At 43.3% G+C, this 24,744-nt stretch overlaps 1 protein-coding gene across 3 annotated transcripts in view; it reads right to left on the bottom strand.

Annotated features, from left to right (window-relative positions):
* The window catches only part of TMEM106B (transmembrane protein 106B), a 28,114-nt gene extending 18,430 nt beyond the window's left edge, over positions 1 to 9,684 (bottom strand). Inside the window, exons 1-3 of one of the 3 annotated variants that reach the window (XM_006030474.3) lie at positions 9,560 to 9,630; positions 4,708 to 4,777; positions 1,241 to 1,462 (exon numbers count right to left, since the gene is read on the bottom strand). In XM_006030474.3, the coding sequence (XP_006030536.1) occupies positions 1,241 to 1,460 (220 nt within the window). In that variant the 5' untranslated portion in view covers positions 1,461 to 1,462; positions 4,708 to 4,777; positions 9,560 to 9,630. Of the gene's footprint in view, positions 1 to 1,240; positions 1,463 to 2,943; positions 2,980 to 4,707; positions 4,778 to 9,559 lie in introns of those variants that run through there. The other 2 variants (XM_025212161.1, XM_006030473.3) reach the window with 2 other exon arrangements.
* Between the last annotated feature and the right edge of the window lie 15,060 nt (positions 9,685 to 24,744).

Raw genomic sequence — 24,744 nt, 5'->3', positions numbered from 1 at the left:
TTGGGGGGGGGGGGGGAAGAGAATCACATGGGGAACCCAGTTTCTTTTAAACCTGCTCAATTGATTACTCGTAGTCAGTAGATTTTCTCAGGTCATGTGCTGTTGTTACATGTTACCTTATATAACTAGCATTAGAAGAAATATTTTTTCCTTCATAAGCATGCCTACTGTTGCCAGGAAACAGGGGGGGGGAAGACGACAAAAAAAACAAAAACAAAAACACCAAAACCAAACCAAACCCTCAAACCTACTACTGAACGAATAGGCATCTGTGTCAGCAAAATCTACCTGTTACATAAGCGTCTACTAGTCTGTTTAAATCAGACAAACAATAGCCAATTTCAGGAATTAAAACTGAGTTTTTCCAAATGGCACAGAGAGACTGCAACAATAAACATGGCTTAAAATAATTAATTAGATTGTGATAGATAATGTATGCATACTGTTAGTGGCCAATATCAAAGCAGTACACACCCAGCTATTTAGAGAGAGACGCAGAGAAAAATGCTAATTATCAGACTTAGCCTACAAATAATGTTAGTATTGGGGCAAAAACAAAAACCAGTACCTCCAAGAAATGTCATGTGAAAAAAGACTGCATCAGCATACAATGAAGTCCTACTCTCTTTCATTCTATTGATCAGCTACTCTATTTGGGATACAGGGCAAAAATACTTCCAGGAGCTTCAGCACAGAAACAAAGGGCACTTTCCCCAGGAAGAACAGAAATGGCAAAGTGCATCCCAAAATACAGTAACAAAGGTAATGAATAATACACTAATAATGAAAGTGGTCAGTTATCATATATTTTTCCAAAGCTATCCAGTAATTTACTACTCGGTGACTGAAAAAAAGTTGTACCACTTCAAAATAGCTTGATGTGTTTGGAGAGGAAGGAACAACACTACAGTTGTTAACCATATTAGAATATTTACTGCAATAGAAAACACAGAGTAACCATGCAGAACCATGCTAAGAAATTTTTAAAAATTTCTTAAGGGGTAGAATACCCACATAGATGGAGTATTAAGGACACAGACATCTGAATAGATCTAGCCAAAAGTTCCTCACTTATTTTCTTAGATAAAAAGACTAAAAGGGTAATTTATAAAAGGTTGATTCATTCCCAAGAGACGGGCCAAGCATGAAAACAACACGGAAGTAATTTTGATTACAGAATTACAGCAATTTTAGTTACATTTATGTGTAATTTTAATTTACTTTTATCTACGGTACCTACCACGTGGAATTCGTCCTGTTCCCTGGCAAGTAGGGCAGGTGACACTGTCTCTTCCTGTAAATTCCACATATGGAAACTGTGATACATCCCCACTTCTTCCATCTTCAGCATGGGATTCTGAGTGAACTAACCCATTCCTCACATTTTCTGATCCTGTTCCTCCATCAGAGCCATCTTCTTTATACGTATGTAATGGCACGTGAGAAAAAGACTTCCCCATGCCTGATGGTAGAGAAACAAAGTGTGCTTCAGGAAGGACATTCTATTATAACAGTTCACTGGTTTTACACATGAGAGCCTGTTAATCTTGCAATCATTTCTCAGGCAAAATTATGGAGAGCCAGTCAACTGACCGGTACAATAACATCAGCTGATTTGACAATTGACAGCACAGCAGGCAAAAATTGTCAAATATACCATGAAACCAAAAACACCATTGTGTAGGTGACAGCATACCTTTTCCTTTATTGAATTTCAGTGTCATCTGTTAGAAAGGGCAGAAGCCAAGCCAGAAACTTACATTCCCAACTATTGTTTTATGGCCCATGATGAACCTATACTTCCATAAACTTGTCTAATCTCCTCTTCAAACCTGGTTATACTACTAGTTTCTACAAAACCAGTAGCAACAAGTTCAAGTAACATATTTTTGTACAAACACAGCTTCCTTCTGTTGGTTCCCAGATATTTGCCAAGTTATAGTCCCCTAGTTCTTGCAGTAAAAATGACAGTGAACAGTATTTTCCCATTCACTTTCTCTATACTCCTCATGATTTTGTAGATCTCTATAATATCTTCCCTCAGTTATCTCCTTTCCAAGCTGGAAAGTTCAGGCATTTTCAGGCTCTTAGAAGTTATTCCATACCTCTAAACTTCCTTCCTGCCCTTTGCTTTACCTGTTTAAGTATATGTAACACATCATGGTCCCAGGGATAGCTGTGACACCCCCTTGTGGCACTATGACCGTGCCCTGCTCCGCTCCTAGGGCACCTTAATATTTTTCACTATGACCGTGCCCTGCTCCGCTCCTAGGGTATCTTAATATTTTCCCTGCCATGCCTTGATGGTAACATAAATAAATATAAAAGGGAGGCTGCCCATGAATCTTTGCTAGGCCCCCCATCACATTTGCTCAAGGCTGGGCCTCTGTAGTCCACTGTGGCCGCCTGGGCACCCAAAGCCTTACGGGCCAATTACGTAGCTCCAAACAGCCTTATAGGCCAATTGTGTGGCTTTACCATGCCTTGCAGGTGTTACCAGTATATTCCCTCTGTTGGGGCCTTAGCCTTTGCCTCTTTAATGAAGCTAGACCTTCTAGCCTAAGTCCACCAAATAGGAACTGGCTTTGAGGCACTAGCTTCCCTTGTCCCTTTTAGTCACTGAGCCCCTGGTTCCTATATACCAGGCCCCTGGCCCTCTATGACTGCACCCCTCTTGGGTGGCCCCTGGCCCCTCTATGACTATGCCCCTCTCTGGCACTGCTCAGCGCTCAATAAGCGTTGAAGCCCTGAGCCTAACCCTGGCAGGGCTCAAGGCAGTCAAGTGCCTCCCCTCCCACCCAGACACTAATGAGGCATCCACCTCCCCTATAGCTTTATCTGCAAGGCACTGGGTTAACACAACATAAACACAAGCTCCTGGGATACAACATAAATAACATGTAGCAGCCTTCTGCCCCTTCAAGAATATAAACCCTCACTAACCCAGCATCCTGGGCAACAGCTCCTTCTCTGGTAGAAGCCAGGGAGAGACTGCCCCTGCTAGCCCCAGCCCTGAGCCCCCCCAATTGCCCCCTGCCTGCCTACAGAGCTCCCTGGCTGGGCTGCTCTTCCACTTTAAGTGAGAGAGAGCCCCAGGCTCTCTTACAGTAGACTATATCTGTTTTTGAGCTGAAAAGACCACAATTACACACAGTCCTCAAGACACAGGTGCATTATGACTTTATAACGGCATAACGGTACTGTATCTTTCAATTATTTACAATTGTTTTTCTAATGATTCTTTATACATATTTGCTTTTCTGACCACTGCTGCATATTGCGCCAATGTTTTTAATTAGTCACAACAACTTGAAGTTCTCATTCCTGAATGGTAATGACCAATTTAAGATTCCATTACTGTATACATATAGTTAGCATTAATTCCCTCCATGTTGTCTTGCTATTTTATTGGCAGCCCACTCAGTTCTGAAACATCTTTAAGTAATTCCACTATCAGTTATGGATTTGAGTGCTCAGAAAAAGTTGTAGTATTATCTACAAATTTTGCCCTTTTTGCTACTTAACTCCCTTTTCCAGATAATTCATGAATATGTTCAACAACTGAACTGTTATCCCACTGTTAACATTTCTTTGTAGTGAAAGCTTACCATTTAGTCCAAATCTTTTCTTCTCCCTTTAACCCAGGGAATCACCCAACCACATCCGATAGAGCCACCGGATCCAGCCTGAAGAGCTAGAAGGCTTTGCCTGGGCCCATGCCTGGGCTGAGCAGTAAGGAGCTGTGCCCAGAGCCAACCCTAAGTGTGTACGGGGCCCGGGGCATATCAGCCTGTGTTGGGAAGGGGGTAGTAAGCAGCTGGAGCACGAAGCTGGTGGCATGCGGCGGCCATGCAGAGTGGTGGCACCCTTGGGGCCTGTACAGCACTGTCTGCGGGGCTCCCCAAAGTGCAAGGCTCGGGGCGGTTGCCCTGATTTCCCCACCCCACCCCCTGCCCCCAGGGATGGCTCTGGCTGTGCCAGAACCAGAAGTTTCCAGCTGTGTACATGCTGCCACTGCTTCTCCCAGATTCCCCTCCCCAAAGCTGCAGTGTGGACAGTTTCCAGCCAATGAGAAACTGCACCATAGCCACGCAGTTTCCAGCTGTGATCATACTGAGAAGAGGGAGGAGGCTAGGGAGAAGTGGCACTAAGATGGACTCAACTGGAAGCTATGCTTGTATCCCAGGTCAAGAGCAAAGGGGGTGGGGGTAGGGGCCTGGAAGAAGCAGTAAGTCAGGTCCCAGCTGCCTGGCCCTAGCACAGGTGCAAGGTATCCCACCCCGCCTCACCTCCTTGCAGGTGTGCTGCTGAAGCCACTTACCCACACTGGATCAAAACCAGGTTGTTCCAGACCACAGGATGTAAAAGGCTGCTGACTGAATTTAATTACTTTTCAGTGCATTGAATTGGTTTCCCCATGAGGATGGCTTAGTTTCTTTAACAGCTTCTGGTGAGGGACCATGTCAAAATCCAAGTACTGTACACTTTAAGTTAACCAGATCTCAGTTATCAATGTGCTTGTTAACACTCACAAAGAATTCCAGCAGACTGGAAAGGCATTTTACAGAGCTTTATAAAAAAAAAAAAAAAAAAATCACACGGACTCTACCCCAGCATATCATATTCATCCATGAGATCAACTAATTCTGTTTCTATCATTGTTATTATTGACTTATGTTCCCAAGAAATCAGTAGAATCTGACTCACCAGTAGTTCCCTGGATCACCTCTGGAGCTCTTTTTAAAGACTGAGGTTATGTTGGCAAGCCTCTCGTCCTCTGGCACCAAAACAAATTTAAGCAATACGTTACATACCTTTGCCAAGAGTTCTGCAATCCATGTAAAATACCTTCAGAACTCATGGGTAATTTTCATTGGGGTCCAAATAATACTACATATTTTGATGCTACATAAAGGTCAGACTGCCTATAAGTTCTACATATTTCATTCAGGTCACTGAATGTTTCACACAGGTATGGGTTGAGTAAACTATACAGTCCCAAACATATGCTCCAACCCATAGGCAACCAAGTATATGATTTGGCTCTCTACCACATAAGTGTTACCTGCAGACTTCCTCAGCCTGCTTTTCAAGTAAACATTCAATTAGTCAAAATCCCAGTTCTGAACAGGTTCAATATTAGTACTGCTGGACACACCACCTCATCCAGATTGGATAGCTGGAAATAGTTATTGATGCTTCAGCGATAAATATTTAAGACAAAGACTATGCACAGAATTCATGTATGAAAAGCTCTGTCTTCAGTCTTCATAGCAAGAACTAACGAAACAATTTCAAACTGAAAAGGTCTAATCACCAAAGTTTCTATAGAAATTGATAGAATGTAACACTTAATTTAAATGGTTTATGGAAATGTCTGCCCTTATGATTGCAAAAAACCCTCACTGAATTTGTTCCCATGAATGCACTGAACTTTCCAAATTGGCTGACAAGTCCAGTGTATCCATTCCTTCTCTTGTCGTCTCCCAAAACAGTAGACTGAAGTGGACAACTGTCCCTGAAATCTTTGTCAAGAGAAGTGACAAGAAACACATTATTTTCACACTTATGTTGACCAGAAATCCTTTAAGCAGCTGAGACAAACACAGGAGATACTCCTGAAAGAAGGTGGATACAAAATAGCCAGCAAGAAGTTGGAAACCAAAGGATCTGGCCATTAATTTCCAACGAGATGAGAAAGAAAATTAAGATAAAAAGGAACTCCACTCCCTGGAGCAGAAGACTTATGTTCTTGCAAAGACAAAAAGGAGCAAGCTATGAACTAGCATGAATTCCTGTTGCATTCACTTCTGACAAATACTTTAAAAAAAATCTAAAGTACAACCTTATTGCAGCAGAAACCATTTTTTCATTATATCAAATTGGTTATTATAACAAACACCCCCCACGCAGTGGTGACGCATAGCAGGTGCATGTGCACCCCCTGACAGCCAGTGTTCCCTCCTTAGGTGATGAGCAGGGGGGGGGGGGGGTAGGGGGAGGTGAGGGCACTTGTGTCCCCACCCTGAAAGCGCCAGCTGGGGAGCAGGGGTGCCAGTAGAAGCAATCCCCGTGGTCCCCCCATGGCCAATTGCGCTGACCCCGAGGGGGAGGGGGGTTCTTCTGAGTCGGCACAATCAGCCACGGGGGGACCCCTCCCCCACCAATTGATGACTGGCCACTGAATCAAGAGGCACCAGTTACCCATGCCCTCATGGAACTTTTCTCCTGGTCCCACAAGGGTTTGTTTTGAGATTGTACTCTATCATCCAAAAGGTTGCAATGCACTGTCAACATTTATTAAAAATGCAGTTCACACTATTTATTTGTATGCATATACAAGCAAGCTGCTTAAACTCAAGTGAAAAAGTCCTCTTACAGGATAAAAGAATTTATATTAACTATTTGTTACAATTATTTACATAGTAACTATTTTTAAGGCTGTCTCTTAAATCAGGGGCAGGCAAAGTCCTGCCTGTGGTGGACTCCATTTGGCAGCATCCCCTGCCTGCATCGCTGCAGCTGGTTACCATGGAGACCCAAGGAGCAGCAGGGCAGTGATAGCACAGGGCCAGAGTTTTCATGGCAACTGGCTGCAGCAGCACTGGCAGGCAGAGTTGTCCCTAGGGGTGTGCGGGATCCCGGCGGGGGGGGGCACGGTCGGGGGGAGTGGCTGGAGCCAGCAGCACCTGGCAGCAGCAGCAAAGCCAGCAGTGTTCGGCAGCACATGGCAGCCGTGGCTGGCCCTTTGCGGCACAGACCACAGGGTCCCCCAAAGTGCGGGGCCTGGGGCAGTCACCCTGATTCACACCCCCACCAGGGACAGCCCTACTGGCAGGGCACACAGCTGGGTGGGGAGCTGCTCTGGGGATCTTGCTATGGTGACTGTGGTCCGGAGCCGGGGCAGAGCCACGATTTGCTGGCTGCATGCCTCTGCCAGGCTCTTGCCTAGCTTCAGACCATGCTGTCACCACCACAAGATCCCAGCCATGTGCTCTGCCACTAGTGTTGGGGCCAGTCTCCATGGAAACCCTAGTCCCAAACTGTCACGGCACTGCTGCTCCTGGGGTCTCCATGGCAACCAGCCACAGCAACGTAGGCAGGGTCTGCTGGGAAAAGCAGTCTAGCCACCAGCTGGATCTGCCATTTTGCCCACCCCTGTCTTAGTCTTGAGTTTCTGGGAACAGGTAGAGAACTGTATATATTGCTTGAAATATTTATATCCATTTCTGGTTCAAAGAATACACTCCTATATTTGACAGCTTTTTGTGGTTCACTTTTCTTCCACGTTAGCTAGTTGCTCTAAAACGGAGGTGACCACCCTGTGGCATATCTGTCACAAGCAGCATAGGCAGCCCCTCCTGTGTGGCCCATGGTAGAGGAGGGAGGCAGTAGGGAACACAGTAGCAAACAGAGCTGAGAGCAGAAAGTAGAGCAGCAGATGTGACAGGGACACAGGACGGGAAGCAGAAAGCAGAGCAGCCATCAGGCAAGGAGCACAGCAGAGAGGAACAGATCTGGTACAGGAAGGGAATCAGAGTGGCACTCAGGAAGGCTACGCAGCTAATTTGTGGCACACCTGACAAAAAGATTTCAGCTACAAGAAATTCTTGAAAAGGAGACATGTTTCCCATTTTGAAATATTCTATGCAGGTCTGGGAGTCAACCAATAATGGAACAATTTATTGCACAGAACATATTGTGAGTAACAGGCTGCAAAAAGTGGCAGCCAATCTGCAGGCTGAAATATCTTCAAACAAGTTAGTTAATAAGCAAGTTTATAACAAACTTGCCAACAGAAAGTCAAAGTTGAATAAATTGGTTACTGTGCATTGTAACCCAGGATTACATGTGGTTCCATCGCCCCCATACTTACTTAAGATTTGAGTTTGCTAAAACCTTTAATCTGCAGAATCCAAAATTTTTAGTGCAGGTGCTCATACTTTTATTTACAGAAATCCTGGGGTCAATCCCTGATGCCGCTGCGCTACAATTGTCAATAGCTCATTCAGCCCTCTTGCTCATATTCAACTACAACATATACATGTGCAAGCTAGTTTCAGCAATAAAACATCAAAAGATAAAAAGTGGTAAAACTTAACCACGAGAACCCTTTAAAATAGAATTAAAATATTAATTTAATTTTAAAAACCCAGATATGGATGAGAAGAAATTAAGTGAAGTACCTAAAACCAACCAAACCACCAGGGCCAAAACTGAAACAGATAATCTCCTCCCTCCTTTTCAAGTGTCCCATTTGCTAGACTCCCATACTTCTTAAAATACATATCATCTACTACAGTTAGCCTTATCTGGATCCAGCAACTCGATTTTTCCAGTGGTTTGAAAGGCTGTTCTAAAAGGATAACAACAGGGTTTGGCAGACTAGTTTTACTACAAACCCTCATTTTCATATGAGTCTAAGACAGTAACACAGTTTGACCTGGCCAACAAAGTATGGGAAGAACACAGCTTGATTCTGTGTAAGACACTGGGGGCCAACCTCTTAGGTAAGCATGCCACAAGTTAGCCCCACACCCTGCCCAAGTGCCACTCTGACCTGCTTTCCCTGTCTGATCTGCTGCTCTGCTTCCTACTTCCACCCTGTCCCACCCCTGGTCTGTCACATGCTCTACACTAGTGTTTCCTAACCTTTTCCAGCCCAAGGCACACTTATATTAATACAAATTTTCTGCGACACACTTGTTAAGGCATTCCCCATGCTCACATCTATTGTAGCTCATTGCCATAGCAAAAATTCCACGGCACACCTCTTCATTTCTGATGGCACACTGGTTGGGAAACACTGCCCTACACAGAGGCTGCCTATGCTATTTATATCACAGGTTGGCCACCCCTGGCCTAACACACCCATACTGTTTCCCTACGGAACAGCAATTTCCACATGAAGTCATCGGCCATGTTAGTCTGAAGTCAGGCAGAAGGCAGGGGGGCATCTGGCAGCTTAGCAGACATCTGTCTGTCTTGCAAGACAACAGGATTGCACCAAGGGAGGCACCAGTTCCCAAACACCTGTGGGTGCAGCTGTACAGCCCAAACCGGGAGCAACAGCTCCTTCTGCACTGAGCGCACGTGAAGAGAGAGTCCAGCAGAGGGTAACAACAATGGTTAGGGAGCTGGAGGCTGAGGGAACTGGGCTTATTTAGTCTGGAGGAGAGAAGACTGAGAGGGGATTTAATAGCAGCCTTCAACTCCCTGAAGGTGGGTCTGAAGAGGACGGAGCTGGACTGTTCTCAGCCGTGGCCAATGACAGAACACGGAGCAGTGGTCTCAAGTTGCAGCGAGGGAGGTTTAGGTTGGATTTCAGGAAAAACTCACTCACGAGGAGGGTAGTGAAGCCCTGGCACAAGTTACTCAGAGAGGTGGCGGAGTCCATCCTGCCAAGACCCGGCTAGACCAAGCCGTGGCTGGGATATCTAGTTGGGGCTGGCCCAGCTCTGAGCAGGGGGCTGGACTACACCTTTCGGCCCTCATTTTGATCCCAAGTTGCTACCAAGCCGCCCTGTCTGCTCCCGGGCCCCTGGGCTCCTTCCTGGCCCTGGGCCGTCGCGGCAGACGGAGGGGGGAGCCGGGCAGAGGGCGCGGGGCCGAGGGGACTCACGGCCGTGCCCGGCTCAGCTGGGACGCAGCGGCGAGGCCCGGATGCTCCGCGGTCGCAGTGCGCAGGCGCGGGAGGGGGCGGCCGCGAAGGTGAAGCCGCGCAGGGGCGGGGCGGGCAGGCCTGGCCTGGCCTGGGTGACGTCATCCCCGCCCGCCTCCGCCGCACCGGAATGGGGATCAGCCCCCGCTTGGGGCGGCTGCCACGTGCTGAGGGCGGTGGGCGTCTGACTGCTTGGCCTCCGCGCCCTCCAGCGCGAGTTTATGGCGGCACAAAGCTGTTTCTACCCTAGGCTTGTCCCTACTGGGCGGCGGATCCAGTCAGGTGTTGCCCACAGACCTCCTTGCCCCGGGGTAGAGGGAAGGCAGGCCTTTCGCCTGGCATCTCGGTGGTGTGTCACACTCAGGATAGTCAAACCAGACCTTAGCGCAGTGGGCCATGCTTGCAGCTCTCGACACGTTACGTGGGCCGCACCCCTACAGCTTACTGTCTGTACGCAGGTTTAAAACAATTTTTAACAGGCTGTCACGTGGGCGGCCTGTGGCCCGGGAGACGGGGGCTGAGAGCCACCCATCTAAACACGCTCGCAAGTGTGGGTGGGGGGCAGTCTGTTTTTACTATGCTGTCAGGGGCCATCCTGCTATTTAGCACTAAGTCTACCGGCACAGATTCCAGGAAGCCATTGCTGATTTGGGAAGCTTTCCTGTTTTGGGTGCTTGGTAGCTACCCTGTGAAAATCAGACATTTACGTCGCCTCAGGTTGGGCATCCAAGACTCAGAAACACTCAAGGCACCTTTGCTAGACTAAAGGTGCCTTTCCGAAAATATCATTTTTTTGCTTTCACTCATTCTTGGACAAAAGAAGAATAATGAAGCCATTCTGTTTCTAAGGGCTCTGCTTTGGATAATATAGATTTCTATTTCATAGACATCAGGGCTGGAAGGGACCTTGGAAGATCATCGAGTCCAGCCCCCCGCCCAAAGGGCAGGAAGTCAGCTGGGGTCATAGGATCCCAGCAAGATAAGCATCCAGTTTCATCTTGAAGGTGTTCAATGAAGGCGCTTGAACCACCTCCGGTGGCAGGCTGTTCCAGACCTTGGGGGCTCGGACAGCAAAGAAGTTCTTCCTTATGTCCAGCCTGAAACGATCTTGAAGTAGTTTGTGACCATTCGACCTCGTCATCCCTTGGGGCGCTCTGGTGAACAAACGTTCCCCCAGATGCTGGTGGTCACCCTTGATAAACTTGTAGGTGGCCATCAGATCACCCCTGAGCCTGCGCTTTTTCAGGCTAAAGAAATCTTAGACCGCGTCTCCACAAACGGGAACATGCGTTTCCCCAGGGACAAATGGCAAAGCATATTTGTGCTGCTGCTAGGTGTCCCCGGGCACGCCCCTGCATGCATGCTCTCGGTGCCTGGCAAATTGCCTCAGGTGAGGTAAGGGAGGCTGGGGCCAGCACCTGGGCTGTCCCAGCAACCTTACCTGGGATCCTGGGGGTCTTCCAGGGCTGCAGCAGCAGCGATCTGGGTGCGCAGAGCCTGGCTGGCAGTCGGAGCATGGATCTGGCCGGCCAGGCTCTGGTTTCGGGTGGCGTGTGCTGCAGCCATATGTGCCACCCCACTTGTTTCTGCTGCAGGTTTTTTAGGTACCAGGATTTCCCAGTATCTAATTTTGCTGTATTTGCAGCATGGCAAATAGAATCATGCACAAGCGCCACGAGTGTTTTACGGTACCGCAAACCGCACGTTCCTGCTCCTGGGGACTTAGCCTCTGAGTTTATCTTGTGAATCATCTGTAGATTCTTGCACATCCAACAGTACTAATTTTGTGCAACACCCCATGGCACCCTTAAGATCTTGTGGCATTCGGGTTGAGAATCACTTCACAATCACTTCTGAAAACCTTCATTATAAGGTTTACTATAGGGAAGGAACCTATTTAAGCCATCAACTGTTGTAACCAGACACCAGTTTTAACTTACATTCTACGCTTCAAAGAAATATGTTGAAATAATACTGTACACCAGTGTGCCTGCATGAAATATTCCTCCCAGATACCTGAGACATCAACAATAGTACATACTGCTACATGAACTTGGGTGTATGCCCAATAAATACTTTTTTAAATTAAAGAACCCTATATATGGCTTAGATAGCCTCTCTCCCTGTAACATATTACCATCAATAGGCTGGACCTCCTTCAGTAGAGTTGCAGCATGTTCTCTTTGAAGGTTCTTCTGTTGTGGTACTAGCTCTGGCTGTTCTCTGGAGCCCAAGCTCGATAACTTTTGAGGCACACTGCAGCATGTTACTATTTTCTCTTTTATCCAAAACTGCTACAAAAGGTGTGAGTTGAAGTAAACTGATTTTTGGGCCATCCTTTGCTTATTTTGTTGTTTTAATTGATGTACGTGCAACTGAATTTGTATGTGCAACTTGCTGGAGGGTCTTCCTGTCCTTCATTGGACTCCTCGGCCACTCAAAGAAACTGTGGTAGTCCTCGGTAACCTAGTAAAGGCGCAATCCCCATGGTATCCCGAGACGGATGGCTGCTGCTGCTGCTGAATTGATAGGATAAGCACTAATAGTTACATATTAGATATCTGAAGAAATAAATTACTTTGTCCGCTATGTATTTTACACACACACACACACACATATATATATATATATATATATATATGATAGTTATGATTGTTCTTCACCAGGAGGGCAGGTACCAACTTAGCATCTAGTTGTAGCTTAGCATCAAATCTTAGCATGTATGTGTATCTTTTTTTCCCTGTAATAGACAACGCATAACTGTCATTTATAGGGAGAACTTAAAAAATGCCTAGATTTCTTTTCACCTTTAAAAAATTAAAAATGGGATCATCCCAGGTTGTTGCCACCTACTTTAGATGCTGAGCTAGATGATGAGTCTGCATTTATGGGCAGCCTATAAACACCAGAAAATCAATTCATAGTGGAAAGAATAATAGATGTTCAGCTGTAGCAGAATCTACAATAATATGCAGCAGTCATATACAATAATGTGACAGATTTTTGACTAGCCTTTGTATTTTATTTGTGTTTGTTCTGGGAAATAGAGGGTATCCTGCAGGGCCCTCCTCCTGCCTTGTACTAGTTCACCATAGCATAGAAAGCATGGTTTAGAGAACTCCTACACTAGCCTGTGCTGGGTGTGTGCTGAGCCTCAATTCCTTGCAACCACCCAGCACTAAAACACCTATTAAAGTAATTATGCCAGCATGTTGAAAAGTGTCTGTGTGACCTATCATAATGTCTTCTCTTTCTTGTATTACGAAGATCTGAAAGAGACTGTCATTCCTCAGTCATAATCTATCTTTCCTGGGCTGCTCCACAAGATATAATACAAATTTATACTGTAGCCTATAATGTGATCGGTAATATACTGGCCTGCAGCAGCAACCCTTTTAAAGTTGTGTAGGCACAGTCCTGAATGGTTCTTTAAACAATGTCTGCACTGAACAACAAGATTAAAAACCCATGGTGCAAACTTGGTCCACCCTAATAAGGTGTATTCAGAACCATCCAAAGTTTATTTGTGAAGAATTCTTGATACTCCAAAATTGCCATCTTTTATGATGAATTAACTAATAAAATATTTCAATTTGGTTTCTCCATGGAGAGTTTCATCTCTGTGTGCTATCTGATGATAATGTCTATGCATTGAATTATTTTGCATAAATAAAACATAATGAATCTTTCATGTCTGAAGTATTTCTGATACACTGCACGACTATTGACAACTGTCAGTTTTGTTGCACTCATTATGAAATGCATACCTTTCCGTTTCTTTTTATTCATGACTTATATAGAGTGCATTTGTTTTGCATTAGGTGACAAATGGGCAAGATAATTACATTCTGTGTCATGCAACTTGCAGAAAGGCTATAAGTTATGCTAGTTACGATATAAGTTTAATATTATAAATGAACTATGACTCACATGCAGCAATAAGTACTGCCAGTGCTTTATGAGGGAAATGGCCCATATTTCTCCACCTTTTTGTGTTTTCATCTTTCATATGTAAAACCATATGGTTGAATATTGATGAGCAAAAAAAAAAAAAAGAAAAGGAATCAGAAATCAGAACTAGCTCTAGATGCAGAACCAGATACAGCACACACATCTTTTCTGATTGAATGAAGGGCTAGATAATAATAATAATAATTATTATTATTATAATTATAATAATTATAATAGTAAGAAGAAAAATAAGTTATAGTGTAAACAAGATGCTTAGTCTACAGGTTTCTGCAGCCAGGTCTGCTCCCTGAGGAACTCCTCAACCACTCCTCCAACTAAAACGTAGTCTTTGAGCAGCAAATAAATGAACAAATAAACAAATTCAAATCCTTCTACTCTGTTCCAGGCCCTTGGAGGCGAGCCCTTTGGTTCTGGCCGCAGCCCAGAGGCCTGGTCCTCCTTGGTTACAAGCTTATTCAGCTCACAGTTTGCCTTTTGCTCATAACTCTTCCTTCACAGTTCGCTACCCTTCTGCTTTCTTTTTGGGGATTTTAAACTCCCAGTGGGATATACTCTCATTATCTAAAAGCCCCATAGCTAGGATTCCTCAATAAGGCTGAATGTTCCCACTTAAAAGGCCAGACTATTATGTATGGTTAAAACCCTATGGTTAGAACCTCAAGGACTGGCAGCCACCTTGCAGAGGTGGCCGGATTGTGCTACCCTCACTTAAATAGAATAGCATGTCTGAGTAGACCCATTGATTATAGTCTCATAAAATTTATATTCAGTTGTTGTTGAAAAAGAATTGTACTGTCCAAAAAACAAAACAAAAAGCATATTCTAGCTTTATAAATGTTCATGGAACTTATCTACACACAAATGGATTATGTAGGGACTTTTTTTGAAGGGTCTCTTTCTGTTACATATCCCTTCAACAGCATAATTTTGTAGGGGTGTTTGGAAATATTTAAGTCATGGGATTAAGTCTAAAAAAGGACAAAAATGTATATACCCATGGTGAAAAAACATTTGTATGGACTTATATAAGCCCTTGAGAAGGGCAAACTGCACGTGACCAGTGTTTGCATGGTTTGTGCTAACAGTCTCTCACTGACTTTGCAAGCATAACAGATCTATTATTCCACAAGGGAATAGGCATGCTTGTCACATATTTCCTACTATTGTTTTCTTTGTAAAATGTCATCTGGCCAATGCAAGAAAACCCGCTTGAACTTTTGTGAGTTCCCACATATTATTCCCACATTTTTATTGTACTATCTTGAGTTACAGATAGTGTACAGAATCTTAATTTCCTTGTCTGTCTTCTATGATGTGCCCAGCTGGCTTTTCAGACTCAGGTGCCATAGCAATCCATAATGTTTAATAACCTTCCGCATAATTTATTCCACCATTTGTGCATCAAAATTGATTTATCCTATCTTGGCATCAGGCCAACAGATCCAACAGAATCATTTGAAAACCATTAGTGAAGCATGTAAAATGGCACCCACAACAGACAGTTAAAAGGTAACAGAAGATGAAGCATCAGGAGCACCAACATGAACATACTGCATTACAAAAGTCCTCTTAGGTATGGCATGAAGTCAGCTTGTCCCTGTGCCTTATGCTCTGGTGGGTTCTTTTGCTATATGGGTGAACAATACATGTCAAAACATCTATGGTAACCAAAAGTAATCAACTGATGGATTTTTCCCTCAGTTTTAATAGGAAGAAATGGATTTAATAGGTATGCTCAAGTATTCAGTCTGCCAAATTACCCAGTTACACGTCTATTTCACACTCCCTGCCAAGATTTTCAATGTATTATTGCCAAATATGCTGGTGACTTCGTGATTTGACCTTTTATTCCATGAGAAATGGACTAAGACAACCGATTCACTTCACATAGGTCAATAAACACTTATCAGTTGGTAAGAACTTTTCCTGTCTACTGATGTAGACCAAATCCATATGGATTACCCAAAGATGAAAGACCCTGTTTCTCAGCACCAGACACTTACCTCTCCCATTTTCTTTAAACATAGCAAGACTATGATAATATTTTGTCTGTTCTTTTGGTTTTTTACATTTGTAGTTTATTCTGTAAATGGAGGTATATTCTTCCATTGACTATATATTATTATTATTATTATTATATTGATTCCTTGTAAATTAATACGTTATTTTATAGCTTTTAGATCAAAATTGTTCTGTATACTAGTTTGTGGAAGCAACCCAAATAGAAATAAATCAATTTTATTAGATTGTTATTATTACTTCAGAGAACTGAGATATATATTCCTGGCCCAGCCCTGCCAGCACACAGTTTCCTGGTGCAGCTGCTGCTGCCCCTGCTGCAGCTGCCTCCATGGGAACCTGCTTGGCTTCCCAGGCATCCAGCTCACTCTGGGCAACAGGTAGGGAAGCAGTGGGAGTGGGGGCAGGGGCTGGCAAGTTGCAGCTGGGCGAAAGCATGGACAGCAGTGCAGAGCCTGTGCCCAGGGAAGCAGTGGGAGTACAGAGCTTGGTTGGGCAGGATGTGGGTGTGAGGAAGGGTGGGGAGGTGGGCGGACCCCCCACCCCATCTTTCAGGGGGGGCGTGTGTGCGGCCCCCCCACACCCTCTTTCATATGGCACACAGCACCTGCTGCCAGCAGCAGAACAGGCAGGGTTGCTTGGAGCACTTGTGCCCAGCGCAGGTGCTGGTGCCCGGTGAGGCACAGCTTCAGCTAGTGCAGCATGCGGGAGCAAGGAGCGGAGCCTGCCTGGCCACCTCTATTATAAAGACTCCGTGTTTCATGCCTGCAGCTCCCACATGTGCACCAGGGAAACCCTGCACTGGAGCCAACTGCCTTCCCTGCCCTCTGCTGCGCAGGTTCCTGGACTTTGCTGGGAGGGGAGGGAGCCCTGTCCTCTGCTTCCCCGCAGAGTCCAGCATGAGGCTTCCCCTGGTGCAAGTGTGGGAGCTGCAGGCATGCTATGCCCCCACAACTTCCACTGACATATATGCACACCCCAACATACCCTATGCCTCCCCACACACACAGCCATACTTCCTCACAAGCCCCCCACACCCACCCAACACACACAGACACACACACATGCACACACACAACCCCTGCCATACACACCTCCCATACACACACACATGTCCCACCATATACACACCCCAACCACTCCCCACCCTGCCACATATAATATACAAGAGTAAGACTTTATTTTTGAGTTATTATGCAATTACTTCTATATATACTATGCAAACACAAATCATGACAAAAATTTTTTTTGTAATAAAATTAAAATATGTTATAGTACATGTTTGACTTTTAGTGTATGATTTTAGGTCTGGTTTTAAGATGGCAACCCCCTGCCAAAAGGAGTATGTGGGGGTGGGGCAAGGGGAGAGACTTCCTGTGACGAAGGTCAGGGGTTAGGGGCAAGACTTCCCATCCCAATATGGCAAGCAGAGGGCAGGGCAACTGTCAAGGGGCAGGGCTACAACCCTCGACAGCTCACCAAAACTTGTTAAGCAGTGCTCCAGCTGAAATAATTGCCTGCCCCTGGTCTAGTTCTATTCTCTTTTGAACCTCCCTTCAGGTAATTGAAGGCTGCTATTAAATCCCCTCCCAGTCTTCTCTTCTCCAGACTAAATAAGCCAATTCCTTCAAACTCTCCTCATAAATAATGTGCCCCAGCCCCTGAACCATTTTTGCTGCCCTTCACTGGACTCTTTCCAATTTGTCCACATCCTTTCTGTAGTGGGGGGCCCAAAACTGAGCTCAGTACTCCAGATGTGGCCTCACCAGCACCGAACAGAGAGGAATAATCACTTCCCTTGACCTACTGGCAACACACCTACCAATGCAGCCTAGTATACCATTAGCCTTCTTCACAAGGGCAGACTGTTGGCTCATATTGAGCTTATTGTCCAGTGTAACCCCCGGGTCCTTTTCTGCAGAGCTGCTGTCCAGCCAGTCAGCCCCCAGCCTGTATTGGTGCATGGGATTCCTTGAAGATCTTATCCATGATTTTTCCCAGGACTGAGGTGAGGCTGACTGGTAGCTCCCTGGATCCTCTTTTTTCCCTTTCTTAAATACAGGCACTAGGTTTGCCCTTTTCCAATCTGGGACTTCTTCTGATAGCCATGTGTTTTCAAAGATTATGGCCAGTGTTCTGCAATCTCATCAGCCAACTCCCTTAGCACCCCTGGGTGCATCCCATCTGGCCCTATGGAATTGTACAGGTCCAACTTTTCTAAGTAGTCCCTAACCTATTCTTTCACCACTGAGGGCTGCTCACCTCCTCCCCAAACTATGCTATCCAGTGCAGTAGTTTGGGAGCTGACCTGGCTTGTGAGGACTTAGGTGATCACTACAGTACAGCCTTTTCTGCACCCTCTGTCACAAGGTTGCCTCCCCCATTCAGTAAGGGCCCCATACTTTCCCTGATCTTCCTCTTGCTACGGACATACTTGGAGAAACCCTTCTTGTTGCCCTTCACATCCCTTGCTAGCTGCAACTCCAATTATGCTTTGGCTTTTCTGACTTGATCCCTGCATGCCTGAGCAATGCTCTTATAGTTATAGGAGCAATGGTCTTCCCTAGTTATTTGGGCAAGTTTCCACTTATTATAAACTTCCTTTTTGTGGTTTAGTTTACTAAAGAGTTCCTTGCTAAGCCAAGCTGGTCTTCTGCCATACTTGCTAGTCTTCCTTCACATCGGAATGGTTTGTTCCTGCACTCTCAGTAAGGCTTTTTTAAACTCTGGCTTTCATCTACTGATGCATCTCAAGCAAGACCCAAGAAGTCATCCTCCTACTTTACTCAGCCTTGGTGAGGCCACATCTGGAGTTCTGCATCCAATTCTGGGTTCCACACTTTAGAAAGGATGTGGAGAAGCTTGAGAGAGTCCAGAGGAGAGCTACGCACATGATTAGAAAACAAGAGAGCAGGCCTTATGAGGAGAGGCTGAGAGGCATGGGTCTGTTCAGCCTGGAGAAGCAAAGGCTCGGGGGACTTGGTGGTAGCCTATAAGTATATAAGGGATGTGCATCAGGAACTGGGAGAATGTCTGTTCACCAGGGCATCCCAAGGGAAGACAAGGTCTAACAGTCACAGACTGCTGGAAGACCATTTTAGACTGGACATAAGGAAAAACTTCTTTGCCATCTGAGTCTCCAGAGTCTGGAATAGACTCCCTCCAGAAGTGGTGCAATCAGCTACTCTGGATACCTTTAAGAAATGCTTGGGTGCTTATTTTGCTGGGATGATCTCACCTCAGCTGACTTCCTGCTCCTTGGGCAGGGGCCTGGACATGATGATCTCGCAAGGTCCCTTCCAGCCCTAATGTCTATGATGTCTATGAAATCCATGAAAGTACAGTACTCCTGGACTCCTTTCCCCTTCAGATTGACTTCTCAGGGGATCCTGCCCATGAGTTCCCTGAGTGAGTTGAAATCTGCTTTTCTGAAGTCCAGGGTTCTTATTCTGCTGCTCTCCATCCTTCCTTTCCTCAAGATATTGAACTCAATCATTTAATGGTTGCTACTGCCCAAGTTGCCATCCACTACTACATTCCCCACCAATTCATCCCTGTTTGTGAGCAGCAGGTCAAGAAGAGCATGGCCCCTAGTTGGTTGTTCCAGCACTTGAACCATGAAGTTGTCCCCAACACTCTCCAAAAACATCCTACATTGCCTGTGCACTGCTGTATTGTCCTCCAAGCAGATGTCAGGGTGACTGAAGTCCCCCATGATAACCAGGGCCTATGATCAGGAAACTTCTACTAACTGTTTGAGAAAGCCTCATCCACCAATTGCTCCTGGTCTGGGGTCTACAGCAGACCCCTACCATATCACCCTTGTTGCCCTCCCCTCTGACCCTAAGCCTGAGACTTTCAACAGGCCTATTTCCAATTTCATACCAGAGCTCTGAGCAATCATATGGCTATTTTACATAAAGTGCAGCTCTTCCTCCTCTGCTCCCCTGCCTGTCCTTCCTGAACAGTTTATACCCATCCATGACAGTGCTCCTGTCATGTGAGCTATCCCACCAGGTCTCTGTTATTCCAATCACATCATAGTTTCATATGAAACTGTGAAACGATTTTCAGTTGTTTCTGCTTTTTTCCCAGGCTTCATGCATTCATAAAGAGGCACCTGAGGTAACTAGTCAATTGCCCTGATTTCTCAGATAGCATGAGAGCACCTCCTCTTTTGTCCCATCCTGCTTCCTCTTGCTCCAGGTCTCCTGCTTCCCCACTTACATACATGTATGTGTACTTGTAAATAATGTAACTTTCAAAATCTTATTTCATGCTCTGATTAAATTACAATTTTCCAAATAAATTTTCTTTTTTTAAATTATCCCCACTCCCAATAATCATTTTTAGTTTGGATATTTAGTACCACCAACAACGTTGTTAAAGAGAGTTCATATTCATGTTCAAAAACCCTGAAGTACTGCTGAATTCCAGCAGAAATGTATAATACAGTGTGAATCAGCTGTTCCTTTTTAACTCACCATCTGAAAAGTCATTCATCTTGGGAAAGCTTATCATTGTACAATTACATTACAATTATAGTGTTACTTAGTGTCATTTGTTATATGTGAATTTATTGTCTACTTACACTTATTTGAAATAAGATCCTATTAAAATACTATTCATTATTGAATTATGATCACTGGAATCAAAATATTTTATTGAAAATTCAATTAACCAATAGGTGTCTATTTAATTATTGAGGAAGCAGACTGGCCTGAAGAGACATTTTGCAGATGATGTACTACAATATATTGTCATGTTAGACAATATAATTTTTATTTTAATTGAAGGTCAGTGAAGAATTCTATTGAAATCAGGAGCAATAGAAGTATAATGCCATAATAAAGGTCCCTTCATACTTAGTTACCTATCATGAGCTATTCTTGTTTATATGTCACATTCTGATGGGTAGGAGTAAAGATTGGATAAGGGTTTAAAGAATGTAGATTTAATAGCTTAAGCATCAAACTAATTTCCTTAGTTCTATAGTGAATCGTACTGTATATATTAATTGTAGTTACTGATTTCAAAGATAGATCATATTTTCTAATATTCAGTTGTAAAGAGAGAGAGAATTCTTTGAGTAGATAAAGGACTTCTTCTGTGTTGGCATAAGAGCTTGAGGCTCCAAGATTAACCTCAGGATTTTCCCTCAGTTCTTTGGATGATGAGTACCAGAAACAATATACATCAACTGCTGAAAACAATCCCTCTGACTAATCTTGTGGTCTGCAAAGACAGCCCTTTTCCTACTATGTTTCCCAGGTAAAACCACTTAACCTGACCTTTTTCCTAAATAACAAATGGAGGGTCAATCCACATAGAAAGTTCTAAGCATGTCTCTAATTAATAAGGGACATTATTGGCTAAAACCTCTGTTTTGTCTATATAGTATACAGTCACAAATACAGTAATTAATTAATAATAATCAGACGGCGCATCTATATGAGACAATAAATGCGCAGTAGCCTAATAACGCTGTGCAGTAGTCTGTCACAGCACAGACAGTGCTAATATGCTACTGTGTAGTATTTTTAGGCTACTGCACAGTAGCATCACTAAAAAGGCACTCTGGTTACTGCACGTTTATTTAGTACTCAATTATACAAGTACTAAATTAAATGCGCAGTAATTAATGAACGTGTAGACACGCCTAATGACAAGCATGAGCTGCTCTTTCTAGCTGTCTGGTATGTAATAGGGATCAGTTTCTGTAATACATTAGACATCATTACTGTATCTGTGTTTTCTGGATGTAACCAGTAAAAGCCAGTTTGTTGGGGTGCCTGATTTCTGGGCTAACCCAGAGAGCTTTCATAGCTATTTCATCTGGAAGATGCAGGCCAGCTTAATATTACAAGCACCTTCTTTTCCTGAACATAGTATTGACACCATTTTCCAGATATCACAAGATAGTCAACTGCAGAATAACCAGGTTAATTATTAGAATAGATAATGAAAAAAAGATTTCGGAGAGGAAGGAACAATTAAAATTGTCTGCCATGTTTGGCATAGGAAACTGTTTCTGAGGTACCAACAAGCAATGACCCAAACTGAACAATAATGCATTTCGTAAAACTAGTAGAGGGAGATAAATATGAATACAAAATGTGTATCCAAAGTGCTGCATGGACATAAAAAACACTTGTGGTACTTGAGAAAATTTAAACCCACTGTTCCTATATCTGATTCTAAACATTGTTGCAGTGTGGGTATTCAAACCAAAAAGTGCAAGGTTAGTGTAATTTCCTATGAAATGTAATTTTTCTTTCAAAAATATATTCTAGCCCTTGAAAGGCTAGATGATACATTGGAAGGGAGTATTGTTCTGAGTCACAAGTTAGTATTCTTATGGATGATAGACAATTATTTGAGATAGACTGAGTCAAAGATCAAAGAAGGAAAGGGTTACATTTGGAAGTCTTTACAGAGTTTATACCAATGATTCCCACGCTGAGGTGCCATCAGAACCTTTTAAGGGTGCTGTTCAACATTAGCAGTCTTAACAAATACCTAACATGTTTTACAAGATAAGCAAAGAGATTTCAAATTGTAGTCTAGAGTGTCAAAAACACTGTTTTGTCATGGTCTTTTTGGGTTCTTTGCAACAGAAGAATTGCTCTATTCTTTTTCCATTGTCAAAAAATTAGTGAAAGTTAAAAGCTGGCATTTTCTGAGAGGTGCTTTGAGTCAAAAGTTGAGAACCACTGGCTTATGCTAATTTTTTTCAGGTGTAACTCCCACTGCATTCAATGGGAGACTGCTTGCTTAAGAACTGAATAAACCTTCAGAATTCATCCCAAAGTAATAATTAAAACCAGCTGGAAAGATGTGGCTGATCTCAGGGGGAAGATTCTGATCTCAGTATCTTTGGTGTATACTAGAGAAATTCTATTAAAATTGTTATTTACTCCAGTTATACTTCAACATAACTGATGTCAGAATCTAGCCCGTTTTGCTTGAAAGGATGCAGGACAGAAGTGAGTGCATACAAAAGGGAAAAATAAGCAAAGAAATGCAGAATCATCTCTGTGCACTGAAGAAATATAAAATGTCATAACAATGTTTAACTTTCAACAAAGAAAAGTCATTTTGATGGAGTACGGATATAATTACACCACCGTAAAGAATTTATAACTGCTACTCTCACATGCTCTGGTTCCACACTAATTAAACAGACTGACTAAAAGAGTCTGTCACCTTTACCATTGAATAACATTTTTACCCAACAGCAATTTATATGCATTCCAACTTAGCCCACTTGGATACATTTTTTATCACTCATTAACCATTTTGTTTTCTGACTGTCTCACCAAACAAATCATATGTCTACTATTAGCCAAACAGACTGTGCCATGCTGTGCTCTCTTTTACACACATGCAACCCATTCAAGTCAGCATGGTTGCATAGATGTAACCAGAAGCTCTCTGGTGATATAATTTACAGATTAATACATTTAAGATAGCATTAGGTTAGTATCTAGACAACTTGAAAAAAAAGGAGAGAAAACTGCTGAAAATAAAGATTTTATTATGTGAGAAATTCACAGCTTATTCTAAGAGAGTGACTTTCCTTGATGATACATAGTCATTTTCATCTGTGTTTCTAAGTATGTTTATGCTGAGCATTGAGTGTTTGGACATCTCTAAGTGCTGCTGTGAAGAACAAGACTATTTTATCTTATAGTGTAGAATTAGACATATGGGAGATAGATTATATTTTTCATAAGCTCTCAGTCTAATTTCATGAGATCTAAGAGAATATATGCTTCAGGGAACGCCGACAGCCAACCTGTTGTTTTTTTCCCTATTGTCTGCTTTTTAACCTAAAACACTGGAAGAACTATGCACGTGACCATTAGGTAAAAACATGTGAACACCCAACTGCTGGCAACTGCTGAGACTATAGGGCACCAAAGGCATCAAGGATCTTTTCTGCAAAATATGCTTCTTGCTATGAAAACATTTAAAAACAAAAGCAAAAATATATATTTTCATGCTGTGAGGGACTAATATAGATGAACAGGTTTCAAAAATCTCTTGGAAAACAGACATATTTGGAGAACCTAGTTTATATACTGTATATCACATATATGTTTATTTAGCTGCTCCTTATTTCAGCTCCACCCCTTGGATCTCATAGAATGACATAGCTATTGTCATTAATTTCAGCAGGTTAAAAAGTTGCTTTCTCTATCTTCATTTTTATTCCTGAACTGTATAGCCCTGGCACTTGATTTGTGATAACTGACACCTAAAAGCTGATGTATGACTCAGAGTTAAGAAGCATGGGACCAGATGGAAGGAGCTGACTATAATCTCTCAAACATACAATATACTCTTCTGACATCAAAATGTGAAAATCATCCAAGTGCATACAGTATCATACAGAAAAAAATACTAAAGTAAATAAAGTGGATCACTTGAGTTTTGAATCAGAGCGTGTTAACCTTTCAAATCTCTCCACCTTCCATTTTGCATCGATTCCCCTACACACCTCAAGATTAGAGAGACTGAGCTTATTTTCCTTTCTTACATGCTAACTTTATATGAAAATTTTATATGGAAGATGTCAAATTACAAATCTGATCAGGAAAGAAGACAAAAGAGCCTGAGCTTTCAGCAAAGGTACAGGAATGACCAAGGTAAATCTTGGATGCTGGAGTAAGGAGAGAGAGAACTGAGCTTCTAACAAGGATAAATAGTAATTACAATTGTTTCCCAATCTCACATTTTAAAATGATAACTGAAAATGAAGGTAATATTTACCATTATCTTTGGGATAGAAAATGTGTAATCTAATATACTACAATGTTCATACTCCAGCTTCAAGTATGCAAACCAGCAGACAAGGTCAATCATATTTAGTTTAGATTGGCAGTGTTCATGGTGTTAGAATTATACCTTATCTCTTCTAAAAAAACCCAAAAAGTGACATTGACAGATTAGGAGGGCAATGCCACCATTGCATGGATGACACACGGTTTTGTATCTTGTTTGCAGAAGACTCAGGTGATGCAATATCTTTACTTTTCTTGTTTTCCTAAGTTGGGAGGATGACTGCACTGTCTGAATGTTTAGCCAAG

Source organism: Alligator sinensis, unplaced genomic scaffold, assembly GCF_000455745.1.
Source record: "Alligator sinensis unplaced genomic scaffold, ASM45574v1 scaffold938_1, whole genome shotgun sequence".
Classification (NCBI taxonomy): domain Eukaryota; kingdom Metazoa; phylum Chordata; order Crocodylia; family Alligatoridae; genus Alligator; species Alligator sinensis.
The sequence above is the reverse complement of the archived record's forward strand: the minus strand, read 5'-3'. Positions and strand labels throughout refer to the sequence as shown.